General features: G+C 51.5%; 1 protein-coding gene across 1 annotated transcript; it reads right to left on the bottom strand.

The window, feature by feature from the left end:
* Positions 1–208: 208 nt before the first annotated feature.
* Positions 209–19098, bottom strand: CHRNB4 (cholinergic receptor nicotinic beta 4 subunit). Its single transcript, XM_004327545.4, has 6 exons — positions 18929–19098; positions 14472–14620; positions 6862–6906; positions 6649–6758; positions 4586–5573; positions 209–1184 (listed from the first exon to the last, which is right to left on the bottom strand). The coding sequence occupies exons 1-6, from the start codon at positions 18981–18983 to the stop codon at positions 1044–1046; spliced, it is 1488 nt and encodes a 495-aa protein (XP_004327593.2). The 5' UTR covers positions 18984–19098; the 3' UTR covers positions 209–1043.
* Between the last annotated feature and the right edge of the window lie 475 nt (positions 19099–19573).

Below are 19573 nucleotides of genomic sequence, written 5' to 3'. Positions count from 1 at the left end.
TTTTTGAAAAGTCCTCCTCCATCGCACAAGTATTTTGAGTGCTTACGACTTGCCAGGCACTGTTCAAAAGGCAGTATGTAGGGGAAACCAATCAGAGCATGTGTGAGGGAGACACACCTGACCCAGCCGGGATAAAAAGCAGAACATGACCAGGGCCGCGGAGCATGGAGGAGAGAGCCATTCCTTTCAGGTGGGGAACAAGGGAAAGCTGCTGAGGGGAGGGGGAATCTGAGATTGAAGGAGGGATAGGAGCCATGTCTTCATTCAACAAACATTTATTGAGCACCTACTATGGGCCGAGCTCTGTCCTAGGCCCTGAGGATACCGCAGCGAACACGAAGGGCCAGGTCCCTGCTCTCACGGAGCTCACACTCTAGCGGATGAGAGTCTCGGGTACCGAGGGCTGCTGGAGGAAGGTGTCGGGGTAACGTGGCTGTGGGGAGAATGCTTTGGGATGAGTGACTGGGGAAGGCCCCTGGGGTAGGTGACATTGGACAAATGATGGATCGGAGCAGAGCCCTGAATGATGCAGCCGTGGGAAGAGCTTATGAGACATCTGGGGAAGAAGGTTTGGGTAGAAAGTACAGCAAAGGCAGAGGCTCTAAGCTGGGAAGATCTTGAAGCATGTGAGGGACTAAAAGAAGGCCAGTGAACCTAGTGGACGAGGAGGAGTGCAGGGAGATGGAGTGAGAGGTAAGCCGGCATGCAGGTCAGATGCCTGGCACACTGTGGGTGCCGGTGCTACACGCATCTTTATCCCCAGTGCCTGCTGCAGGGAAGGAAGCCAAGCCGGAATTAAGGTGTCCAAGGACCCTCCTGCAGCGGGTTTCCTGGGGTTCCTCCAAGGCCTTCAGAGAGGACGGTCCAGGCCCCCCCATCCTTGCCCCTCCCATGACCATGGCTGTTTGATGGGGCTGATGGCTGACAGACTCATTTATTTAGGGCCTCATCAGCCGTGACCCAGAAGGAAGCAGCAGACTGTCCGTCTGGCCACTCACGTCATCTCACCCCACATCCTGGGGGCCTCAGACAGGCAGGGCAGCCTAGGGCCCTTCAGAAGGTGTGTGGGTCTGGAAGAGGGGAGGTAGGAAGAGCCCCACAGTGCCGAGCACACACACAACCACGAACACCCACAGGAACAGCCGGTCCACCACCATGGCCACGTACTTCCAGTCCTCAATGACCTGTGGGCAGACAGAGGGGCCGGTTACAGGCACCGAGCGCGGAGGTCCTCCCTGCTTTCCCTCCTTCCCCAAGCTGGGGCCTCACTATCTGGCCAGGGACCCCATAGGCCACTTAGAACGTGGAGTGGTAAGTTCTGAGTCTGAGGCTGGTCTTTCAGCTGGGTACCTGGGTGCTTCTCGGGTCCTCAGTCCACCCCTACCCACCCTGCATGGCATCAGGGAGCCACTGGGAACCAGGCTGTATGGGAAGGTTAGGAATGGAAGGGGTTATTAACGCCACATATGTGATTCGAAACCAAACTGGATTATAAATAAGGGGAATGAAACCTGAGGATCACAAGGCCCCTGCTCTCCTTTTCACCCCAAGCCCCTGCCTGAGCTGGCTTTGCCCAAAGGAAGACTTGAGGTGCACCTAGCTGAGAGGGGGTTGGGCAATGGGACCCGCAGGACACCTGGAAATCCTGTTTAATTTGCTCAGTTCCATTAATGGCAGTGTCTGCTAGTTCCTGTAATTAAGACCCAGCCTCCTTCCACATCATCTGGGTTTCTCTCCACCTCCTTCCCCCATCTTCTCAGGCCCAGGTGTGGGGTATAGGATTGGCAGAAACATGGCTAGCCTCCTGAGACGCCACCACAGACGTGCCTGCCTCCTTGGCCTGGGGGAGATGCCCCCAGAGAGACCCAGCATTCTGGTCTCCCTTCCCCTCACCCGCTTGCACACCCCAGCCTGTCTGGATCCTTCTGCATGCGTACTTGTCCTGGTGGAGAATGGCTGCATCAGCAGAACTCAGCAGGGGCTCTGGAGCTGGAAATTCAGGCAGCAATGGGCAAGCGATGTCAGTGACCCAATTTGTCAGAGCCCTGGTCAGTGGTGTGCATCTCCCCTCCAGGATGATCCCTGCTCAACCAGCCCCACCAAACACACCCCCAGCCAAACACAGCTGCTGTCTGTTTCCTAGATGCAGCAGGCACCGCCCACTTTCCACACGGCACGCTTGGGTTTCTTTATGACAGCCCTAATTGCAAACAACCGTGTGTGTGTGCACGCGCGTGTGTGCGTGAGTGTGTGTACGCTCCTTTTCCCCTCTTTTTATATTTTTGTGCTATTTATAGTGACCAGTTAATCACCAGGGAGGGTGAAAGTGCTGAAGATGAGAAACAGCCCAGGCTGGCTTAGGGGCGGGCATGCTCTGGAAGGGAAGAAAGCCTCTTCTCTCCAGCTAGACATGAGAAAGTCGATCAACCAGTAAGGCCCCCATGTGTGTCAGTTCAGGGCAAGGCACTGCGAAGGGCAAGGAATGTTAATGACATCAGAAAGATCTGTGTATGGAGCTTGGCTCTGCTCTGTGCCAGCTGTGTGACCTTGGGCAAGTTAATGAGCCTCTCTGGGCCTAGATTTTTTTTCTATTGTAGAATCGGGATCCAAGTAAATGACACTTCACAGGTTCCTGGCAGAATTAGCAGTAACGTATGTCACTTCCTGGTAGAGTGCCTGATGTGTGGTTGGAGCTCAATGAACACTGGCAAATATAATAACTGTGGGCCCTGCCTGGCTCCTTCCCACAAAATGCTTTTAATTAATTGAGTTAGAAAGAGGCAGAGGCCTGTGAGTGTCTAGGGGGTGGTGAGACCTTTAGAAGAGAGAGCTCGGGATGCGGGTGGCTCAGCCAGGGCTGCAGGAGACCAGTTTCTCAACCTGCATATGCACAGGAACCAGCGGGGATCTGGTGAAAATGCAGCTGCTGGACCACCTCCCACAGAGATCCCAGCTCAGTCAGAACAGGTGGCCCCAAAGCTGTATTTTGAAAAGTTGCCCAAGTGGTTCCTAATTACCCAGGAGGGCCCCAGTCTGTATATTAATATTTGGGAGTCAATGAATTAGGTGATACTGAGCTACTGAATGGTTCTGAACTAAAGCAAGCATAACTAAATTAATTTTTTAGAAAGTGAAATCTGATAATCCTATAGAGCTGTGCTTCTCAAACTGGACAGAGCCTAGGAACCCCCTGGGGATCTGGTGAAAATGTAGCTGCTGAGCCAGCAGGTCTGGGGTGGGGCCTGAGATGCAGCATTTCTAAACAGCTCCCAGGTGAGACCGGTGCTGCTGGTCCAAGGACCACACTCTGAGGACAAGGGTGTAGAAGAACTTGTGTCCCATATTCCGCTTGTTAGCAATTCTTTCTTTTTTTCACAGTGTAATTTTGGAGCTTTTCCACCCTGCTCTTTTCTCTTGGCACTAAATAATGGAATCCCCGTGCTTTCCCTTGAGAATGTGGCTAGTGAAAAGGAATCACAGAAAGGTAAGAACAAGGCGATGCTCTCTTTTTCACGTGCAGCTGCTTGTTGTGGCGTAAAAACCTGTTCAAAGAATCTGATTTGATAAGGTGTTAGAATGCGAACATTCCCAAGAGTCTGAAATTTGTTCTCCAGCCCAGTCTGGAAATGTGTGTGAAAATGTCTAACCGTACCATCACGTTCTGTGTTTAGTTATAAAATTGTCCTTTGAAGCATTAACTTCAAAGGAATCAGTCAAGACACCTAAACTCTAGAGCTCACGGCTTTGCCCTGTGGAAGTAAACTTAACCTCTTTTTAGAAATCTGTAATTGTACTTGATAATTTATTATCCTGGTAGCAATAATATTTAAATGGATGGTTCTATACTCCTAAGAGTTATAAATGTTTGTATGGCTTCTTGGCAAGCCTGACAAGGATGGGAGCATATGCCCTTGGTGCCCTGGCCCACCTGCGTCCCTAAAGGCTGCAGAATTATTTTCCAGCCCACGGCAGCCTTCCACTATCTGCTTGCTTCTCCTCTCTTCTCTGCCCCAGGGCTTTCTCTAGCACCAAAACTGCTTGCTCCACAACCAGCTGGCAAAACCAGGAAGTGCAGGGGAGTTAATGCCCCCAAGGTTACTAGAGCCTTGGGGATGGGAGCTAATGGGCAAATACCCTCCTCCCTCCTGGGGGATGATTCTGAGAGTTGCTTCCATGCTTCCGGCTTCCGCAGAGGCTCTCTGACTGGACTGGCCTCCAGAGCCCATGGCAGTATCCTGCTCACTGATACCGACATTGGCTTTCCGCCTTTCCCTGTCTCACTTTCTCCACTTCCTCACTGTGCTTCCTGGGGATCACTTCTCAAAAAAACTCCCTCTGCCCAGGTGCTTACATCAGGCTCTGCTTTTGGGGAACCCACAACAAACCAAAAAGCATCACTTGTGCTTCCTTCCTATCCCTCGGTGCACGAAACTAGAATAAAACTCATTTCAGTCTTGGATCCCTTATTCAAACAAAGAGTTTGAGAACCCTTGTCTCATGAATTAACTTCAGGAAATGGGAAACTGACTATATTATCCCAGCCTCTTCCATTGGGCGGGTGTTGGGGGCTGGGCTAGCAACTTACACTCTGGTCCTGATCGTCACTCTTCATGTGCTGGGCAATGAAGCTGACACCCTCTAAAGCCTCCTGCACATCCTGCTTGAACCTCCCAGAAGACCTCAGCCGGAAATCCCTGGGGATACCCGCTGAGTCAGAGCCGGCCGGAGACTTGGGAACTGCAGAGGCAGGGTTCACAAAGTACGTGGAGTTCCCGTAGAGGTTGGAGGAGCTGGTGGGGCCCATGGCCGAGGCGGTGGTGGCGGCCTTGGACTTGGTCAGGTGAGCCTGGCTGGGCTGGGGGGCCCTGGAGGGGCTGCTGTCAGGGCGCTTCATGAAAAGGAAAGTGGGCAGCTTGTGTAGGAAGCAGCGCTTGACCCAGGGCGCCATGGTGTGTGTGCTGGGTGAGCGGTGGTGCACGTTGAGCACACAGACGCTGGTGACGATGGAGAAGGTAACCAGCACCATGGTGAACATGAGGTATTTGCCGATGAGCGGCACGTCGAGGGAGGTGGGCGGCACGATCTTGGAGATGAGCAGCAGGAAGACGGTGAGCGCCAGCAGCACGGAGATGCACAGCGTCATCTTCTCGCCGCAGTCGGAGGGCAGGTAGAAGACGAGGATGGCCAGGGAGGTGATGAGCACGCAGGGGATGATGAGGTTGATGGTGTAGAAGAGCGGCTTGCGCTTGATGATGAAGTCGTAAGTCACGTCCACGTAGCTGGGGTCCTGTGGGTTCACCGTCCTTCGCCCAGGGAGGGCAACTATGTCCCATTCGCCACTGGGGGTGAAGTCATCCATGCTGGCCGTGGGTGACTTGAGGACCATGTCGATCTCTGTGTGGTCGTAGGTCCAAGAGCGGAACTTGAGGGTGCAGTTCTGCTGGTCAAAGGGGAAGTGCTTCACCTCGATCTTGCAGGCACTCTTGTAGATGGCAGGGGGCAGCCACATGATGCTGCCATTGGAGCGGACCACCACATTGGTATAGAGAGACACCTCGTAGGTACCGTCGGCACTGGGGGTGGGGACAGGGCATGGAGGAGAATATCATGAAATCCATAGATGATGCCTGGCTGTTCTTAGAACTCGCCAAAGAGCCCTGCAGGATTATTTCTCACTAATCACTCTTCCAAACCCCCATGCCCTCACTGGAAAGGCCTGCTTTACTTGGCAACTGCCTGGCGGCGAGAGCCCTGCCACGAAACAGCGTGAAGGCTTTACATAGATTTGCTCGTTTAAGCCTCACAACAGTCCAATGAGGTAGATATTATTATCATCCCCATTTTACAGATGGGAAAAACAAGGCTCAGAGAAGTTAGTTGTCCTCTTCAAGGTCAGAAAACTAGTAAGCAGTACAGCTAAGATTTGAAGTCAGGTCTTTCTGTCCTTAGATCACCTACTCCTAATCATTTCTCGCTTCTGCTGGTACAACTGCGACCTGGGAAGTCTCTTTATCCCTCTCCACCTACCTGAGATATTTATGCATATCAAGTCAATGCTACCAACACCCAACATTGACAAAGCAACCGAAGGTCAGAAAGAGGACAGTATGGGGCTTCCCTGGTGGCGCAGTGGTTGAGAATCTGCCTGCCAATGCAGGGGACACGGGTTCGAGCCCTGGTCTGGGAAGATCCCACATGCCGCGGAGCAACTAGGCCCGTGAGCCACAACTACTGAGCCCGCGTGTCTGGAGCCTATGCTCCGCAACAAGAGAGGCTGCGATAGTGAGAGGCCCGCGCACCGCGATGAAGGGTGGCCCCCGCTTGCCGCAACTAGAGAAAGCCCTCGCACAGAAACGAAGAGCCAAAAATAAATAAATAAATTAAAAAGCAAGTTTAGAAAGAAAGAGGACAGTATGGAGGACAGAAAGAGCACTGGACTTGGGGTCAGGATGGTGGCCCTGGTCCCAGCTGTGCCTGAGTGAGTCGCAAGGCCCTCCCCATCTCTGGCCTCCAATTCCCCATCTGTAACCGAGGGTGCTGGCTCTGCTCATCTCTAATTCCTCTTGCAGCCTGACCGCTTGGAAGTCGGGGTGAAGCACAGGGCTGGAGGCCTGGCCCTCACCACCTTGGCCAGCCCTGCCACTTAACTTGTTGTAAAGCACGATGTCAGGCAGCCAGACGCGCTTTGCGGGGATCCTCAGGATGTTCACACCCTCATAGCGGGAGCTGTTCCAGGCCAGGCGGTAGTCTATCCATTCCTGAGCAGACAGGCAAGGCCCCGTCACTTGTAGGTCCCTCGCCGCCAAGGGGCAGCCCTGGAGAAAACGCCTCCTTGGGCTGGGGACCCTGCAGGGCACTTACCTGTTTCAGCCAGACGTTGGTGGTCATGATCTGTTCTCGCTCATTCTGGGGAGGGAAATGAGGTTATCAGTTCACCTGTTAGGAGGTGATAGACCACACTTTATCAAGCAAAAGTCTCCGAGCTCCAGGGCCATGTGACCAACCACCAACTTAACATCCTCGGAGGGCTCAGACGTATTTCCCACCCGACATGCCTGCGACAAACCTCATGATCTTCACCCAGACCTGGGCCTCCACTGGCACTGCCATCTCAGTGAATGGCATCCCCCAGCCATACAATTCCACAAGCCAGAAACCTGGCAGTCGGCCCTGATCCCTTGCTCTCTGATCCATCCGTAAGTCCTGTAGGTTGTACCGCCTACATGAGTCTCAAATTTGTCTGCTTCTCCCCATCTCCTCTGCCACCATCATCTGTTACCTGGACTGTTGCAGTAGCCTCCCAACTGGCCTTCCTGCTCTGCCTTGGCCTGCCTTTAGTCTATTCTCTATAGAGCAATGTGGGTAATCCTTTTAAAATCTCAGCTCCTCAGACTACATCTCTCTGCTGAAACCCTCCACTCCCCTCCCATCTCATCTAAAGTGAAAGCCAAAGTTCTGCCCAGGGCCTACAAGGACATCCATGATCTGCCCCCCTCCCCCACCTCCATCCCTATTAGCTCTAGTACCTCTTACCTCAACACTTTCCTGTTTGCTAATCCCACTTCGGCTATACATGTCTCTTTGCTTCTGCCTTTGCACATGTTATTCTCTCTTCCTGGAAATCCACACAGCTGACTTCCTCACCTTCTTCAGGTCTTCCCTGACCTTTCTACATAAAATAGCACCCCGTTCCCCTCTCTCCCTGCTTCATTTTTCTTCTTTTTTTAAAATAATTAATTAATTAATTTTTTGGCTGCATTGGGTCTTCGTTGCTGTGCACAGGCTTTCTCTAGTTGTGGCGAGCAGGGGCTACTCTTGGTTGCAGCGTGCGGGATTCTCATTTTGGTGGCTTCTCTTTGTTGCAGAGCACAGGCTCTAGGCATGCGGGCTGCAGTAGTTGTGGCTCGCGGGCTCTAGAGCACAGGCTCAGTAGTTGTGGCACACGGGCTTAGTCGCTCCGCGGCATGTGGTATCTTCCCGGACCATGTCCTCTGCGTTGGCAGGCGGATTCTTAACCACTGCGTCACCCCTGCTTCATTTTTCTTTATAGCTCTTATCACCGCTGGCCACCTCTATTTGTGTATTATATGCCACCTCCTACTAGCATCTAAGTTCCTTGAGGGCAGACAGCACCTAGAAGGGTATCTGGGATGTATCAGATGTGAAATAAATATTTTCTGAAGAATATAAGAATCCTACCACAATAATCCAGGCCACCATAATCCATCTCTCACCTGAACCACTGCAAGGCCCTCCCAACTGGTCTATGACCACTCTGCACACATACCCCATACAGACACACATCTATTCTTCCTCTGCAGCCAGAAGAAACTTCCAAAGTTCCTGCCATTTCCCCCTTAATCCTATTTTTACTTAGGTCACTTCTGTGGCTTCCTTCACATATAAAATAAAAATCCAGCTCCTTCACAGGGTCTGCAAGGTCTTGCCAACTTTCCTGGCTTCATTTCACCTTTATTCTATGCCCTTCCCCCGCCATCCGCCCTGGCCTTCTTTAGTTCTCCAAATGTGTCTTGTGCTCTCCGTCTGTACCAATTTCCCTGCCTCCTCTTCACCAAGATAACTTCCAGCATCTTGATATCAGCTTGGGAATCACTTCCTTTAACTAGGTAATCATATCAGTAGAAAAAGGTTCAGTTGCCAGTCACAGAGAGCCAGAGTAACACTGCCTTAAATAAGTTTATTTCTGTCTTGTAACAGTTTGGACGTACAGGCATACCTCGTTTTATTGTGCTTCACAGATACGGCATTTTTTCAAAATCAGAGTTTTGTGGCAACTCTGTGTGGAGCATCTATTGGCACCGTTTTTCCAACAGCACTTGCTTACTTCGTGCCTCTGTGTCACATTTTGGTAATTTTTGGAATATTTTAAACTTTTTCATTATTACTGTATTTGTTACAGTGATCTGTGATCAGTATCTTTGATGTTACTACTGCAAAATATTATAACTCACTGAAGGCTCAGATGATGGTTAGCATTTTTTAGCAATAAAGTGTTTTAAACTTAAGTTATGTACATTGTTTTTTAGACATAATGCTATTGCACACTGAATAGACTACAGCATAGTGTAAACATAGGTTTTATATGCACTGGGAAACCAAAAAAAATCATGTGACTTGCTTTATGGTGATATTCACTGTGTTGCGGTGGTCTGAAACCAAACCTGCAGTATCTCTGAGGTATACCTGTAATATGGTGGCTTTGCTCTACAAATTAGGGACCCAGGTTCCTTCCAGATTTCTTCTCTACCACGCCTAGAGTGTGGCTCTCATCTGCATGGTCCACAATGACTGCTGCAGCTCCAGTCATTACACCCACATTCCAGACTGTTGAGGGGTAGATGGGAAGAGGAAAGAGAGGATGCATGCCAATTGTCTTCCCCCAACCCCAAATGTCTTGTTTTAATTAGAGTATTTAGGCCATTTACATTCAGTGTAGTTACTGATAAATTTGGGTTTAAACCTACCATCTGTTTTCTGTTTATTCTCTTCTCTCTTTTCTTGCCTTATTTTGGATTAACGATTTTATTACCCATTTCTCCCGATATTAATGTGACTCTTCTTTAGGTAGTTACTCTGGAGTCTGCAATATGCATATACTTGACTTTTTAGCATCTAATATAAATTAGTTCTTTCATCACTTCCAGAACAAGGCAAGAACTTTAGAACATTTCAATTTTATCTACCCCCTCCTTACTTTTGGGTTATTGTCATGTATCTAATTCTACATATAATTAAAACCTTGCAAGATATTTTTTTCTGTTTTCTTATACTGTCAATATCAATTCAAATTCACCCATATATTTACCCTTTCTGTTGTGCTTCATTCTTTCCTACATTTCTATATTTCCATCTGGGATCATTTTCCGTATTGGGTCTTCTTGTATTAAATTCTTTCTCTCTCTCTCCTGAAAACATCTTTATTTCACCTTCCTTTTTTTTTTAAATAAATAAATTTAGTTATTTATTTATGGCTGTGTTGGGTCTTCGTTGCTGTGTGCAGGCTTTCTCTAGTTGCGGTGAGTGGGGGCTACTCTTCGTTGTGGTGTGAGGGCTTCTCATTGTCGTGGCTTCTCTTGTTGTAGAGCACAGGCTCTAGGTGCACAGGCTTCAGTAGTTGTGGCACGTGGGCTCAGTAGTTGTGGCTTGCGGGCTCTAGAGCTCAGGCTCAGTAGTTGTGGCCCACAGGCTTAGTTGCTCCATGGCATGTGGGATCTTCCCAGGCCAGAGCTCGAACCCGTGTCCCTTGCATTGGTAGGCAGATTCTTAACCACTGTGCCACCAGGGAAGCCCTCACCTTCATTTTTTTTTTGTTTTTTTTGTTTTTTGTTTTTTGGTTTTTGTTTTTGCGGTATGTGGGCCTCTCACTGTTGTGGCTTCTCCCGTTGCAGAGCACAGGCTCTGGACGCGCAGGCTCAGCGGCCATGGCTCACGGGCCCAGCCGCTTCACGGCATGTGGGATCTTCCAGGACCGGGGCACGAACCCTTGTCCCCTGCATCGGCAGGTGGACTCTCAACCACTGCGCCACCAGGGAAGCCCGTCACCTTCATTTTTAATTATATTTTTACTGGTGGTATATTTCTAGGTTTGCAGTGTTTTCTTGCAGCACTTAAAAAATGTCATTCAATTTTCTGGCTTCCATTTTCAGCTGTTAGTTTTATTGTTGCTTCTGACTTTTGTTTCCCCCGACTGCTTTTAAGATTTTCTTTTTCTTTGGTTGTCAGGAGTTTGAGTATGATGTACCTGGGTATGATTTTCTTTGTATTTACCCCTCATAGGGTTCACAGAGCCTCTTGCATGTGTAGCTTAATGTCTTTAGTTAGTTTTGGAAAATTCTCAGTCAGTATCACTTCAACCTTTGCTTCTTATTTTTATTCCCATTCTTTCTGGAACTCCAAATACACATTAGACCTGACATTTTTATCCTGTATCATATTATCTTCTTTTCTGTATTTTCCTTTCTTTTTTCTATAATTTGTCTAGATATTTTCATTTGACCTCTCTTCCTGTTCATTAACTTTCTCTTCTGCTATGACCAATCTGCTATTAAACCCATCTAATAAATTTTAACCTCCATCATTATAAGTTTCTTGAACATATTAATGCATCGCATTTTAAGAATGTTTATTTATTTTATTTATTTATTTGCGGTACGCGGGCCTCTCACTGTTGTGGCCTCTCCCATTGCGGAGCACAGGCTCCGGATGCGCAGGCTCAGCGGCCATGGCTCATGGGCCCAGCTGCTCTGTGGCATGTGGGACCTTCCCAGACCGGGGCACAAACCCGTGTCCCCTGCATCAGCAGGCGGACTCTCAACCACTGCGCCACCAGGGAAGCCCTATTTTGTTTATTTTTAATAGTGGTAAAATACATATAAGTTTTACCATCTTAACGGTAGTTATTTAAAAGTCTACGTCTGATGACGCCAATATTTGAATCATTTGTGTGTCTGTTTCTCTTCTTTTCTCTCTTCGTTTTTTCTTATTTAGTCTTGTCTTATTGCCTGCCTAGTAAGTTTTTATCTGACTTTATCTGCCTCCAGGGACGACTGACTTTGGCTTTATGGCAGGCAGTTAGAGGAAGGACAGATCACCTTCATCTAGTCTGTGACTGAGCTGGTTCAAAGCAGGTTTTAGTTTTTGTGAGGGCTGGTCTGTTCTTGATTCATTTTGACTCTTAGCGATGCTCCTTGCAAGGTCCTCACCTCCTTAGTGGGGCTCCAATTCCAATTTGTGTCATCCTAGCCCTGTAAGAGTGCCAAGCATTCAGCTAGGCTTCCCAGCCTCTTAGCCACCACTCTGTACTCAGCTCCCTAGCCCCTTGGCTCTATACTGTTTACCAATCATCAAACAACAGGAAAAGCACCAGAAGCTATCAGGGTCACCTCCTGGATCCTGGTCCTTCAAGTCCTGGCTAAGCTCTCTAAGACCTTCAAACAGATTTGGGGTAGGACAGGCATTTTTGTCCCCCTTTTCTAATTGTTCTTGTGGAAAAGTTAATCTGCAACAAGATACTCTGTCATTACAGAAAGTTGAAAACCTTCATCTGTCTTAAAAAATATTTTTTTTAAAGTTGAGGTACAATTTACATACAGTGAAGTTGAGGTACAATTCACAGACAGTGAAATGCATAGATCTTAAGGGTACAGTTTGATCAGTTTTAACAATGCATTATTCAGGTAACCCACCTCCTTTCAAGGTATAGAACATTTCTGCCACCCAGAAAATTCTCTCCTTCTTTATTCCAGTGCCTTAGTCCCCTTTACTCCCCCACAGCTGCCTTCCCAAAGGCAGTCCTGGCCTTCCCAAAGAGCTGCTTCTGAAGGCTTGCTGGCCTTACACAGCACAAACTCCCTGCCTGCTCCCTAGAAACTTCCATCTTTAAACTGGTTATGCCCATAACCCTTCCTCCTTGAAAACCAAACCCTGAAATACAAAAGGAAAAATAACCCCCCAAACCTCATATTTGTTCTGTACACAGCTTTCAGGATTATGACAGCTCACAGTGCTACACTCATAGGCATGGGGCTGGAGGCTGTGTGCCCTCCTCCTTCTGGTAACTTCTGTTATCCCACAGGGACCACAGAGCAGATCTGGCAGGGGCAGCCTTAGCCTGGAAGTGTGGCTAGAGAGCTGCCTTCCTGTTCCCCCTCACCAGGGCAGCAGCTGCAAGGCAGCAGCTGCAAGGCTGCAGCTGGGCTCACTCCATTAAGCAAAAAGCCTTTGGCTGGACAATAACACTCAGACACCAGCCTGGGAGTGGCCTGGCTGGAAGCACTTATTCCTTCCAGTTGGCCTTCGGAGGGGAGAGGGACAGAGAGCACAGGCTTTTCACCCCTCCCCCATTCTTGGGCTGTGCTTCCTCCCAGGGGAGGAAGCCAGCCATTAATCTGGCCAAAGCCTTCAGTGAGGGCTGTAGGTTGGAGGGGCTGGGTTTGTGAGGGCTGAGTGTGCTAGAGAGAGAGGGTGGCAGTAAGGAGGCAGCCACCAGACCAGAGGAGGCTGAGCCGCATTGGTTGGCTTCCCAAGGCTCAGGAGGCGAGGCACGGTGGATTTCCAGTGTGCTGGCAAGGTCTCGGGAAAAGGAGTGGCCAGTCAGTGTGCAGGGCTGGGAGTCAGGCAATTTGGGATCTACTTCTGGCATCGCCAGAACTCCTGGACCAGGTCCTAGGTTGTTCATCTGATCTTTTTCCATATGCATAAATTAAGGAATTTGTCTAAACTTTGAGACCCCTGACTTGGCCTCTAAGTCATGATTCTTTCATTCCAGAAATGCCGTCTGTGCCTTTGCACGTGCTCTTCTCTTTGCTAGGGATATCCTGCCCACTTTGTGCACTCTAGTTTCCCAGTTTGGAGTCACCTGCCAATCCATATCCCAGAACCAGTTAAAATGCTTTGGCTTCAAGCATAGCTGGATGTTCCACAAAACATCCAACTACGAGCGGCTAAAACAATAAGGACATCTGTTATATCACATAAGAGAGCAGGCCAATCATTTCAGCGTTGGTTAATGCAGTAATTCAATGATGTCGGGATTCTAGGTTGTTGACAGTGATGTTAGGACTCTGATTCTCCTGTTTTTCCCCCACAATCATAAGATGGAGGCCATAGTTCCAAATATAAAACCTTCACATGACAATGTCTATGGCAGGAAATGGCAAATCTTTTCTTGGGTCCCTTTTTGAGTATAAGGAAAACTTTCCCAGAGATGCCCCGCCCTTTTAGGCAGCCCCTACATCCCAGTGCCAGGGCTACAGCTCTTGCCTAAGCCTTAACTAATTATTGGCTGGAGGAATAGAATTACCATGGTTAGCTACGACTTAACCATACGTGGCAAGGAGGCCGGAGAAGGGCCCATGAAGTTCATGAGTATCCAATATCAAGTCATAGTTTTATTAACAAAGAAGTTGTGAGGCAGGAATGTCCACTGGGTAGCCCGCCAATGGGCCTGCCATAGACAAGGTGGGCCTCCAACATGGCCATAAGCTTCTCCTCCTTCTACCCTATCATCTCCCCCAGTCTGCTCAACAGATGACCTCACATACCCGCTACCTACTGGGGGGAGATAGGAACTAGGTACAGAAACCGATGGGTACAGAGGCCCAGGTGTAGGGACAGGGCCAGAGGCAGCTGCTGCATCGGTCTAGCCAACTGAGGGTCTGGGTAAATGAGGGCGATCACTGCAGGTATGGAAATGAAGAATGGATTACAGAGTGCAAAAGTAGGGTTGTCAGGTCTTGATGTGTGGATGTGGGGCCTCGTAGGGAGTGCTGAGGAAGGTGCCTGAGGGAACCATGGCTCATTGCTAATCTTCCCTGTGGCCCTTTCCACATCCCCACGCACAGGTTTGGAGCCCTGCCCCTGGAAGCAGCTCTGAGGGGGGCATGCATATAAGGAGCACGTAGCATACTGTGTCCAGCCGTGGGGAAGGCGCAGCTGCCCCCTGTACCTACCACACTGATGAGCTGCGCCAGGGAGAGCTGCAGCTGGATGGAGATGAGCTCTGAGGAGCTGGTGGCTGGGCGGATCAGGTTGTTGTAGCGGGTTTTGTTCAGGAGGTCATCCATGAGCTTCTCCTCCGCGTTGGCCACGCGGCAGTGCCCTGGGAAAACACATAGTCAGATCTGCTGGGTCCTCATCCAGCTGATGGCAGTGAAAGGGAGAGCTGCGAGGGCCGGAGAGCACAAGTGCCCTCCGGGCCAGCTGGAGCAGCTAAGGGGCTGCCAGGCCTGCCTCTCCTTGGAGACTTCAAATTAAATCTACCCAAGACAGAGCTCAGCCCTCTCCTCCCACGCCCTACATCTTCCTCCTCCTGTTCCGTCTAGCAATGAATGGCACCCCACACTCTAGACATCTAGTCCAAAACCTGGGCATCTGTTTTGACCCTTTCCTTGGTTCATCCAAGGGGCCACCCAGTTCTGTCTATTCTACTTTCCAAATCTCTCAGTCTGTCCTCCCCTTTCCATCCCTCCTGGTCCTGGCTCACCACCCTGCCCCAGGCTCTTCCAGTAGCCTCCTTGCTGGTCTCCCCACCCCCACTCTGCCCCTGCCATCATGTCCCATTCAGTGCCAGAGTGGTCTTCCTGCAGCTACTGAACCAGAGCCCATCCCTGCCCGTAACCTCTCAGAGCTGTAGGCAGAATTCAAATCCAAACGTTCCGGCTTGGCATCCAAAGCCCCTTGGCACCAGCATTTCTTCCTCAACCTGATCTCTTCTTACCTCTCCACCTCTATGCCCAGGTACTGTATATTTTGGCCATATATACCGCTTTCCTTTCCCCATGTGGCCTTCATTGTCTCACTTCTAAATCTTCAAGCACACTCTTTCTTCTGCCAGGACAGCCCCCCGGCGACCAGCCGTCAAATATCTGAGAGTCTTTCTTGTGCCAGGCATTGTGTTATGCGCTGGGGGTAACAGCCAGCAAAAACCCTGGCTCCTGCCCTCAGGGAGCCTCCTGTGTAGTGGAGGAGAGAGATTATTCAAACGTGGGTTTGTGTGCAGAGCTGGGGAGATGGTGGTGCTTTCACTGAAAGAGCAAAGGCCTGGGCTAGGGGGAGTTTGCTGGGATCAGACTTGGCCCTACAGCGTTCAGGGTGTACCTTGAGACACCAAATGGAGGGGTCCAGCTGGCAGTTGGCTCCTGGTCTGGAGCTTAAAGGAGAGGTCTGGGCTCAGAACCATACCTGCGAGCCAGCAAACGCAGCCTCCCGCAAGGAGCCTGACCTGGCCGGGAGCCCCACTGAGCTCCCACAGCCCCAGATCTGCCCCTTTTCACAGCCCAGATCTCTTGCCATGTGGCGTTTGGGTCTTTGTCCCATCTCCCTCACACGTCTGGGAGTGAAGGGGAGGTTCAGGAACTCCATCGTTCACTCTGCTGACGTCAGGTAAGGGCAGTTTGGGGAGGGGCCTGGGAAAGAGGGAGCCTCAGAGGAAGGTCAAGGACACCTGAGCAGGAGACCCCAGGAACAGGGGAAGAGATGCAGGTGTGCAGAGCAAACAGTGTCGGGGGGCAGGCAAGGAAGTGGGTAAAGGATAAGGGAATAAGGGAGGCTGAGGAGGTGGGGTTGGGTCTGCCGGCTCACCAGGCCCAGGACTGGGATTACATCCTCCGCTGAGGGGCCAGTTCACTCTGTTTTACCAAATCCCACCCTCTGGATGCGGCCAGAGGGCCCAGAGTGTGAACTGCCTGACAGAGCAAGTCTGAGGTGGACTCCTGGGTGGGTGCTGGGCTGGACACGAGGCCACGGAGAGCAGCCACCACCCTGCCTGCTCCATGCACTTTCCAACTCATTGCCTATCTGGAGCAAATGCAGCATTTAGTGCCTGTGAAAGATGCTCCCAGGGCACCCGCTGCCCACTGTCCCTCCCCCAACCTGCCCCAGGCTGTCCAGAGGGGGTCCTGTGGATGCTTGGCCTACATACTGAGCCCTGCCTCTCATACCCTGGACCCCCTCCCAGAGGCCAGCCGCTTGAATCCCCTGGAAGCCAGTCTGTAGCCCCAGGTTATAGCTGGGTCTCTCCCATAGCCCCTCTTTATTATATATATTTGAGTTGACCCATCATTTCAGCAGGGTATGACTTGCCCAAGTCCATCAAGCATGTCTGGGACAGCTCGGGTCAGAATCTGAGGCTTCTGGTCCCCAGCCCTGCAGTGCTGGGGGAGGCTGGATCCCACGTCTCTGCAGCCCCAGGAGGCTGGTGTACCTAGGTTCCTGAGAGGCATGGGCTGCTCTGCAGGCTGCGGGGGCTTCTGTTCCTGCTCCAAGCCCACCTGGGATGCTCAGGTTGCTCACCTTCGGGCCTGTCCTGCCTCTCAGTCATTCAGCTGGCCCCCAGGGACCCTCACCCATCTTGAGGACCAGTTGTGGGATCCAGAGAAAGAGGTTCCGAAAACCTTAGACCATTTAGCCCACTCTCTATTTCTTATCTGGGGAAACTGAGACCAAAGAGGGCGAGGAACTTACTCAAGGAGTCCCAGCAAGTCAGAGGCAGAGCCAGTTAGAGGCCCTCCCCTAACCCCTGTGTCTTCTTTCGCGCCCTTGCTAACTTCCCCGTAAGGAGCCTGTCCCTGCAGAAGCCATGTTGGTGTCCACAGCCAAGTGTGTACTCATGCCTGTGCCTGTGTTTGTACTTGTATTCATGCATGGGGGGCAGAGGGGTTTCCAAACTATATTTGTTTAGGCTTTTCAGTCTACTGCTTTATGCCTGTGAGGCCTGCCGGGTTCAAAAGACAAGGAACAGGCCTCTCACCCCCAGATGACAGGGGTGGCCCAGAAGAGGTGGAAGCTTCTAGGGCACAGTTGGGGGTCACCTCCCAGCCCTGGGGCCGGCACAGTTACACAAAGAGGCCACCACTAGGGGTCAGTCATGACCCAGTGATTCTGAGAAGGAGTGGGCCCGCCCTGCCTCTGTCCAGGGCCTTGCCTTCCTTGGCCTTCTCTGGAAAAACTGCTCCCCACCAGTAAGGGGTTAACGAACAGCCTGAGAGGAAGCCATGGCTGGAATCCTAAAACGTGTGAGTGTGCGTACAGTCTGAAAAAGCAGGGCTAATGGTAAAAATCTATATGGGTAAAATGGAAAGGCAATACCTATTGGTTTGGAATACAAACCACAGAAAGTCAAGGGTCAGTGGAATCTTGGCAAGCGGGCATCTGAAAGGCAGCGTGACTTTCAGTGGCATATGTTTGTCCTTAACTGAGGAAGGGAACAAGAGATTTGTATTTATTAAAAGGCAGCTATGGATTCTTTTCAAAAAGTTGAGGTTATTACGTGTTACGAAAAGCTCACAATATATTATCAGTGGCTTCTCCAATCATGTGCAAGAATCACCTGGATACAGGTATAAATGCAGATTCCCAGGCTCCACTTCCGGAGATTCTGATCCTGTGAGCCTAGGATGGGGCCCTGGGGATGTGTAGTGGGTGTTTCTGATGCAGGTGGCCCCAGGACCGTCCTTAAGAAACACTGCAACTGACTCACATCTGAGTCCCTAAGTATGTAGTCAAGGCATATCATCCCCATAGAACAGATAGGGAAACTGAGGCCCAGAGAGGGTCACTGAGCAAGTGGTGACAGATCCAGGATGCACACATGGAGTGCAGACACCATCTTTGGTGAGATCTCCGCTTCCCTATAGGAACTTCATATGTCCCCCTACCCCTTACCTCCAACACCCCTGGTGGTGTGTCTCTGTCCAAGGAAGATATAGCCCTGGTCCTCTAGGCTGACTAGGGCTTGGAGGACAAGCTTGGGCTGGAGGGAAGGAGCTGAAAGAGTCCTTGGAACTCAGGTGGGGAGACTGAGGCCGGGAGCAGACAATCCTCACCATATCTGGACTCGCCTTGGAAGGGCTGACTGGATTTCCCTTCTGGGTGTCTGCAGGTTCCTGAGGGGCAGGCTCCACTTCACCAGCCCCGCACTCAGCCAAGCTGGCTGCCCCGGCCGGCCAACCGCTAGGAGTGGGTGACCAGAGGCAGAGGTGCCATAAAAGTGTGTTTCTAGGAGATCCACCCCCAAACACACTTGGGCTGGCGAGTTGGGTAGCGCCACCCTCCACCCTCAGGCTAAGTTTCCCTATCTACAGTAGCGCTGGGATTAAGCAGAGCTGCCTGTCAGGCGGGTACCACTCAGCCCCGCTGCCCAGCCCAAAGGCGCTCCATATGGAGGGTGGCCCTGGCGGCCGCGCAGAGGACAGGCGGTCCCCACCCCAAACGTCGCAGACCCACTCATCCTGACCCGCCCCTGCTGCCGCGAGTGGGCTTAGCCCCGCCCACGCCCCCATTCGTCCCGGACAATCTCGGGCCACTCCCCTGGGTGCTCGACACCCTCCCTTCCTTCCCACCTGTGGCCAGTCCAGCCGGGCTCTGGCCGACCCAGGCGTCCCTCCCTCCTTCCCCGAAGAGAACTCACCTCGCCCACAAAGGGCAACCAGGGAGAAAAGGAGCAAGGGGAGCGGGCTTCTCATGACGGGCGGGGGCTGGAGAGGCAGCCGAGGCGAGTTCAGCGGTCGGACTACCCGGGCACCGGCGGCCGCGGGCAGGCGAGTGAGAGCCGGTGCCCACGGCCTCGGAGGTTTGAAGTCGTGGTGACGGCGGGCACTAGGACCCCGGGGAGAGCCCAGCCAAGCCCGCTTGGGGGTAGCAGCTGTGAGCTACGCCCACAAGGGGATGGGGCGGGGCAGAAGAGACCCCAGGGGCGGGGCCGGCACCAACCCGGCGGGACTGGCTCTTTTCGGCCAACTGCCTAGGGTCGACTCCCAGCGGCTGGCCTCTGCACTTCCCGACCTACTCCGGCCTCCAACTTTCCTTGAAGGGAGGTCGGCGGGACCGTGCATGCACCCTTTGTACAGCTGGGGAGACTGAGGCAGACCCTGGCTCGGGATCCCTCTACTGTTGGGGAAAGTGGTTGTACTCCAGCCGGGAGGTCCCTGGGCTTTGTCTGCCGTCAGGACTCAGGAGGTCTTTCAGAAAAAGATCTCAAGTCTATGCTCATGCGGTTTGCTGAAAAAAAGGAGCACTGCAGGGAGTGGGGAGTAAGCCAGCTGGAGTGGGGCGC

The sequence above is a fragment of the Tursiops truncatus genome, chromosome 2 (genome assembly GCF_011762595.2).
Source record: "Tursiops truncatus isolate mTurTru1 chromosome 2, mTurTru1.mat.Y, whole genome shotgun sequence".
NCBI classification, from domain to species: domain Eukaryota; kingdom Metazoa; phylum Chordata; class Mammalia; order Artiodactyla; family Delphinidae; genus Tursiops; species Tursiops truncatus.
Note: the sequence above shows the minus strand (reverse complement) of the source record. Positions and strands in the feature narration are given on the sequence as shown.

Excerpts from the sequence above, each read along its gene's own strand:
- CHRNB4 (XM_004327545.4), bottom strand. The coding sequence starts at position 18,983 with ATGAGAAGCCCGCTCCCCTTGCTCCTTTTCTCCCTGGTTGCCCTTTGT. Across the intron at positions 14,621-18,928 it reads GGTTGCCCTTTGTGGGCGAG|GGCACTGCCGCGTGGCCAAC; the intron begins GTGAGTTCTCTT and ends GTGTTTTCCCAG. Across the intron at positions 6,759-6,861 it reads CCAACGTCTGGCTGAAACAG|GAATGGATAGACTACCGCCT; the intron begins GTAAGTGCCCTG and ends CTGTCTGCTCAG.